At 48.5% G+C, this 7,268-nt stretch overlaps 1 protein-coding gene across 1 annotated transcript in view; it reads left to right on the top strand.

Annotated features, from left to right (window-relative positions):
- Positions 1-6,872, top strand: part of tbx15 (T-box transcription factor 15) — a 30,707-nt gene extending 23,835 nt beyond the window's left edge. The window contains exons 7-8 of the mRNA XM_062534462.1: positions 1,656-1,753; positions 4,250-6,872. Coding sequence (XP_062390446.1) covers positions 1,656-1,753; positions 4,250-5,106 — 955 coding nt within the window. The 3' untranslated portion in view covers positions 5,107-6,872. The remainder of the gene's footprint in view (positions 1-1,655; positions 1,754-4,249) is intronic.
- The last annotated feature ends 396 nt before the right edge of the window (positions 6,873-7,268 follow it).

The following is a 7,268-nucleotide window of genomic DNA, read 5'->3' as shown; positions in this document are numbered from 1 at the left end:
TCTATCTATCCATCTATCTCTTCCCATTTGTCACTCCTCATCCCTCTCTCGTTGACTCCCCTTCAGTGCCTCTCGTTCTCTCCCTCCCTTCCCTCTCTCCTTCGCTCCTCTCCTCCCCACCCTCTCTCTTTCTTTCCCTCTCTCTCTCTCTCTCTTTGCTCCGCGCTCGTTCGCCATAAGATGTGCGTCTGAATTATCATATAACGAGGAGAGGGCCGCAGCAGACCCACAGCACATGAAAGCGCCTGTCCATCTGGAGTGCATTATCCGCAAAGATATTTGAGACATCTTTTTTCATTTTTCAAACAATAGAGCGCCTGATTTATGAACTAGCGTTAGATTTTCATTGCAGAAAAATAGAGATGAAACGATTACGCAGGAATAAGATATTTATAGGGAGAAATGTGCGTTCGTCCGCGCACATACGCCGATTTAGCATAAATTTTACACTGCGAGCAAACAACTACCTCTCATTTCTATTCGCATATCTGTTGAGCGAGACGCTAATGCATGGCCACTGAGCTTAAGTAGAAGGCCCACGGACGGCATCGGCTGCATTTGCCAAACTAATTGCAAAATAAATGACCATATCCACTTATGAATCAACGGCACAATAAATCCTCCGCATCTATGGGAATTAAACGATTACTGTCTGATTTTTACGGATATTACCATAGCCTTTGGCTGCTGATTGTTATTCTAAGGGTAAGTTAGCAACACTAAATACTTTGGGGCTGAGTGGACTATGGGGTGGGGTGGGATGGGTGGAGGGGGCATTTATTTTGCCCTTGTACCCCCCTCTCCTGTTATGAATGAGTGTAGTTATGACTGAAGGCGGTGTGATTAGCGTGTCTCGCTAACGAGCAAGGCTGGCTCGAGAGTTACGGCCCTTAAAATAACACGGGTGAGGTGGGGGTAGGCGTGGGCCAGGGCTGGGGCGGGGTGTGGAGGGGGTCTGGGCTTCGGCCCAGCGAGGCGCAGGAGAGTAAATCACGCAGGAAGGAGAGCCGTGTACGGATCCGAGATGAAACGTCACCCAGATTTATGGGCACAGTAAAAACCTGCTCCCTTTTACTGGCTGCAGTTTCCTCCAGGCCTCTCTCACTCTCTCTCTCTCTCTCCTACCTTTGCCCCTCTCTCTCTCCCTCTCTCTGTCTCTCTCTCCCCGTCCCTTTGCCACTCTCTCTCTCTCTCTCTGTCCCTTTCCCACTCTCTCTTTCTCTCTCGCTCTCGCTGTCTCTCTGTCTGCCTATACCTTTATGTACATTTCCTTCTTTTTTCCCCCTCTCTGTCTCGCCCTTTGACTGTACCTGTCGCTCTCTCAATAATGACTTCTATCACTCATTTTGTATGTCTGCCTGCCACTACATTTCTCTCTCTCGCTCTCTCTCCTGCAACTCTCTCTACTCTTATTGCCATCTGCAGCCTTGGGTAACTTGCATGTGACTTTCTTTATGGCTTAATATTCACGGGCTCAAAGCATTCATTTTATTCTCTTTGCCCCATTTCATTCTTTTTTCTCTTTTTCTTTGCTCTCTCTCTCTCTCTGTCTCTCTCTCTCGCTGTCTCTCGCTGTCTCTCTCTGTCTCTCTCTGTCTCTCTCACTCACTCTCTCTCGCGGTCTCTCTCTGTTTCTCTCTTTCTCTCTTTCTCAGAACTGGTTTGGAGGCCATCATGGAGACCTATGCATTCTGGAGACCGCCCGTGAGGACTCTAACGTTTGAGGACTTCACTAACATGCAAAAACAGCAAGGTGTGTATTGTTCGCCTCGGCCATTGCTGAACTCCTTTCTCCGCAGATGACCCTCTAGCGGAGGTCAGTGCATTAAATCCCCACTGATCAGAGCCAAGAGTGTGTTTGTATTTGAGCTGTATAAATGCATGAGCACATGTCTGAAGGTTTATTTGCTAAGCAGAAGAGAGCTTTCAGGCCTCCTCGTAAGGCCTCAGCAGGCATGTCTTTGAATATTCATTATGTTTACAGCCATGGTTTAAAAGAAACCCAGAAAAACATTTGCAATTGTAATCCATTCATTTCCTTCGATGTCCATCACTTCACAGCAGCTTCAAGGCAAGGAAAAAAAAAAGCTAAAAAAGCTAAAAAAAAAAAAGAGAAAAAACTTAAATTAAAAAATGTCTGGGGTTCCCTGGTCTTTCTTCTCTCCTCCTTTCTCTCTCTCGCCCCCCTTTTCTCTCTCTCTCTCTCTCTTTCTTGTCATCTGACTTGTTGCTCATGCTGTCTCTGCACTGACCTTGGCTGTAGCAACCTTGGTCATGGCTAATATCAGGGCGGTGGCCAAGTCAAGGAACCGACGCCGCTCGCTCGTATCTCCGTCCACTGTCGCCTCCGCCTGCTCGCGCTCACACTCGCTGGCCAGCACGGGTCAGGATGACGCGAGCCGTGAGCGAGGGGGCCTGAGCGTATTTTGTCTGAGTGGACATCTGTTTGTCATCAGCGGCCTCTCGGCGTAGATTAAATGTTAATTAAAGTCCTTGCGCCACTGATGAACTTTCGCTGCTCTTTTTTTATTATCATTATTTCTTTGTATCGTTTTTTTTTTTTTTTTTTTTTTCGAAGGGTGATGAGGGGGAAAAAAGTGTTTCCTCTCCCCTTTTCTGTCCCTCTGTTGTGGATGTTCGTAATCAGCAGGTCCCTCAGGCAAAACCAGCAGGCCGTGTGTCACCCCTCTGCTCCGCTACGGGGGGAAAACATGACATCACTGGCGTGTCTCTCCCCCCCTCGGCCAATAGCGCGCCAGAGCACAGAGGGGGAGCCAATCGCTCGGCTCGCCGTTATCCAAGTCATATGGAGCCGTAGGAAAAGCCGGAGCCAAGAGTGCCTCCTGGTCTTAAAGCTGTCCAGAACCGCTGTCTTTTTTTCTTTCCTCTTCTCCTCTGTCTTTCTTTGCTCTTTCTCTCTTTAGTTTTTATGTGGAGAATCAAGCTGAAGTGTTACAGAGTAAAAAAAGGAAAAACACACACTCACTCACACGCACACACATAGACGCACACAATATGAACCGGGGCCAAATTCTCGTTAATAAAGAAATATGCCATTGATACCCCACAGCTATCCATTCGGTTCCAAAAAGTTTGACTGATTCAAGGTGCAGTAGTGCCAAGCTTGTCTTTTATTCCCTCAGAAAAGAAAAGAAAACTTTTTTACAGTTTTTTTTTCATCTGACATACGTTCATGCGTGCCTAAATTATGAATGCTGGATGGAGAGGGCAAGCTGTGAGCTCTGTTGACCAGACATGCGGTGTACCAAACTGAAGCCACATTTGCGTTACGACGTTAAAGCCACGCTTCCTGATGGGGGCGAGCGAGCGAGCGAGCGAAGAGTTCTAGCCTCCATTAAGCTTTGTTTAAAGCGCTGTCCAAAACACATAAATACACAAAAATGTTTCTCATTTCTGTTCAAATAAAATTTACTACTTAGCCGTGCGCAAAAAAAAAGACGAAACGAAACGAAAAAGTAAGAACACACATGCTGGACTAATCTCAAACAAAGAGCGCTGCTGTCAGAGGTCCGAGCCCGTGGTCTCCAGTATGCCCGCTCCGCGTAAAAGGGGGCATGTGTGCCAACCGGGACACAGAGCGGCGGCTCTGTCTGGCGGAGGAAGGGGAGGTCTGTGCCGGGGCTCCTCGCGGTGCAGAGACGCTTAGACGGCCAGCCCTCGCGCTCCGAAACGGGAGACGCGGCTCGGAGTGTGATTGTTGGCCCTGGCCCTTGTTTTTGTTTCAGTCCATAGAGATCTGGCCTTCGCCTCGTGATTGCTTTTTCTGTTTCTGTATTTGTTTCTCTCGCTCTCTCTCTCTCTCTCTCTCTCTCTTTCCATTTTTTCACTCCCTATCTCTCAATCTATCAATGTCATCCGCTCCCTGTCTCCCGCTCTCTTTCTTTCTTTTTCTCTCTCACACACAGACACTCTATCTATCTATCTATCTGTCTATCTATCGATCTATCTGTCTATCTATCTGTCTATCTATCTATTTGCATGTCTGTCCTTCTTTTATTCTTAATTTTTCTGTATCATTCTTCACTGTATAATTTTTCCCATGGTTATGGTTACGGTGGTGGTACTTAGCAGACGCTTTTGTCCGAAGCGACAAAATAATGCGACACATAAGTGTATGAAAAAAAGTTATTCTATTAACGTCTCTCACTTTATCTATTCCCTCTCTCTCTCTCTCTTTCTCTCTCTCTCTCTCTCTCTCTCTCTCTCTCTCTTTCTCTCTCTCTCTCAGGGGGCAGCACAGGGACCTCTCCCACCACCTCCAGCACGGGCACCCCGTCCCCGTCGGGCGCGGCCCACCTGCTCTCCCCGTCCTGCTCCCCACCCACCTTCCACCTGGCGCCCAACACCTTCAACGTGGGCTGCCGCGAGAGCCAGCTCTGCAACCTGGGCCTGTCCGAGTACCCGGCGTGCGCCCGCAGCAACATGGCCGCCCTGCAGGGCTACGGGGGCCTGGCCGGCGACGGCTCCTACGGCCGGCAGCTGACGGCGGGGGGCGGCGTGGCGTCCGGCCAGGCCTCCGACTCCTTCCTGCCCCAGAGGACTTCCTCCCTAATCGCCGCGGGCATGCAGGGTGGAGCCGGGGGCGGAGGAGGAGGCGGCGGCGTAGGAGGAGGAGGAGGCGGCGGCGGCGGATCCAAGATGGACGCCTACGGAGGCCAGCTGGCGTCGTTCCCGGCCTCGCAGCTGCAGTACGTCATGCAGGCGGGCGCGGGCTCCGGCTCCGGCTCGTCCTCCTCGCCCGGCTCCTCCCCGTCCTCGGCCCACATGTTCGCCGCCGCCGGCGGCCACCACCACGTGCAGCAGGGCTCCTACAACGCCTTCTCCCTGCACAACCCCTACAACCTGTACGGATACAACTTCCCCACCTCGCCGCGCCTGGCCGCCAGCCCCGAGAAGCCGCAGGGCGGCCTGCTCTGCTCCTCGTCCGGCGCCGCCGGGGCCTTCGCCGAGCGCCAGTACCTGCCCGGCGGCGGCATGGAGGGCATGCACATGATCGGCAATCCCGCCGGCGGCCAGCAGGGCGGCGCCACCTGCGACGGCCGCCAGTACGGCTCCTCCTCCCAGATGTCCATGCACATGGTGTAAACGGGCACCGAGAGAGAGAGAAAGAGCGTGCGAGAGAGAGAGAGAGAGAGAAGCGACAAAACGGCCTTCTTCCGTCAAACGAGTTGTACGTTTGGGAACGATTGCCGTCATACCCCCCCCCCTTTAGCATCCCCAATGCCCACCCACCTCAATCCAATCTCCACTCCCGACGGGGTACTCCGTAAAAAGCACCCAATCAGTATGGACTTTGTCTCTCCTCTAAAGCAGTTATGTAACTCTTATGGGTGGGCCATGGGTACCAGGGGATTGAAGGACATTGCTGTGTTTTTTGTGTTTTTTTTTTTTAGGTGGTGAATTTCCAAAGCCGTGTTTATTTACTGTTTGTTTGTATAAAAAAAGGTTAATAACTGGCCTTTTAAAAAGGGGACATATAACAAAAATCATCTCAATTCATACATGTATGTGTTACATTTTAATCAGTTGGACAGTGTCATGGTGGGAGGAAGACCGTATTTAAATAGCTCTTATATTGAAATGTTTTCAAAATGGATGGATTATGTGCAAGCTCTGATGGACTTTTGCACCCCATCCCAACACATCCTTTCTCCTGAACCTAGTAAAAGAGGGTACAAAATGGCGAAGATGCCCCTGATGTCTCCAGGGGTGTTGCTTCTATCCTTTGGAGGATGTGCAGATTGGAACCCTCATGGATCTCTTATGGTGCAATAGAGACGCTGAAGCATCGCAGTGGGGTGTTCAGGGAATAAACACCCTACCCGACAACCACACACACACACACACACACACACGCACGCGCACACACACGCACACACACACACACACACACACACACACACACACACATGCACACACACACACACACACACACACACACATACACACACTCTGTCTCTCCTTAGACTCCTGTTAATCTGACAGAGATACAGAGGGAGAGAGAGACAGACAGAGACACTCTTGCTCCTGCTGATCTGACACAGAGAGAGAGAGAGAGACAGACAGACAGACAGAAACAGAAGTAAAGAGAGAAAGAAAAAGAGAGAGACGGAAAAGCACTGTGGGTTTTGGTTTTTTTTCGGTACATAAACGCTGCCCCCATCCGAGTGCAAAGCTGACAGTCTTTTGACGGACACAGTAGTGCGTTTGGCTTTTTTGACGAGGGTCACATGGTACGGACAGAATAGAGAGCGCGGGAGCATCGGTCACCTCAAGAGCCCAACCACTGCGGCGACCGATCACAGACTAGTGGAGTCACAGACGATAAAGCGGCTTCAACCGTGAAACTGTGTGTGACCCTGGAGTCTGAGCCAACGGGCTGATTCTCTGTGGAAGAAAGAGAGGAAGAGAGAATGGCAAAGAAAGAGAGTGAGGGAGAAAGAGAAAAAAAGAAAAGACTATATGCCAATGATGGCTTTTAGATTCAGTGGGTACGTAACAGATTCCCAAGGGAAACCCTGGAAGTGTTGATGCCCTGTTTTGAGTGGATGATCTTTTTAAGCATATTAACAGTGATGAATGCACGCAATACAGTAAGCTTTTAAGTTGTTGTGTGAAGAAAAAAATGTACGGTTTAGTAGGAAAAAACAGAGTTATTATGTTTTGGTGTGTTGTAGATAAATGTATTTAAGTGCCAAGCAATAATACAATTATATGGCCAGTTTTTGGTGATGTTACAAAAAAAATAGTAAGTAAAAAAATAATAATACATCATGCAAGAAAAAGAGAACAGAAAAAAAGTAAAACTATTTTCAGAGGCCTTTAAAGAACTGTAAATACAAGTGCCAAGCACAACAAGTTCAATAAACCTTTTAAGTCATTTACCTGGGTTTTAAAATGTTGTTTGCTTTCTGTGTGTTTACTTTCCAAGCATGATGAGACTGGAACAAGAAGATCACAAGTGTCTTAAGTAATACTATTTTAAACAGAAAAGTTACTGCTCACTTGTTTGTCGTTCATTACAATATTTTACTTGGAAAAACAATATGAAATAGGCCGGTTACTGTAACTTAATAGACAAGATGATCTCAACTCCTTCTGCAGCTTGAAAAGGATATTTTCAGCAAATTGTATGATATATTTATGATGATATAGTCCCACAAAGATGAGGCCAAGATTTCTACCAATGTTTTTACTAACCAAACTGGCACATACAGGATATTCTAATAGTCTTACATTCCTCCATA

The sequence above is a fragment of the Sardina pilchardus genome, chromosome 4 (assembly GCF_963854185.1).
Source record: "Sardina pilchardus chromosome 4, fSarPil1.1, whole genome shotgun sequence".
Taxonomy (NCBI): domain Eukaryota; kingdom Metazoa; phylum Chordata; class Actinopteri; order Clupeiformes; family Clupeidae; genus Sardina; species Sardina pilchardus.
This window is presented reverse-complemented; position numbering and strand designations above follow the sequence as displayed.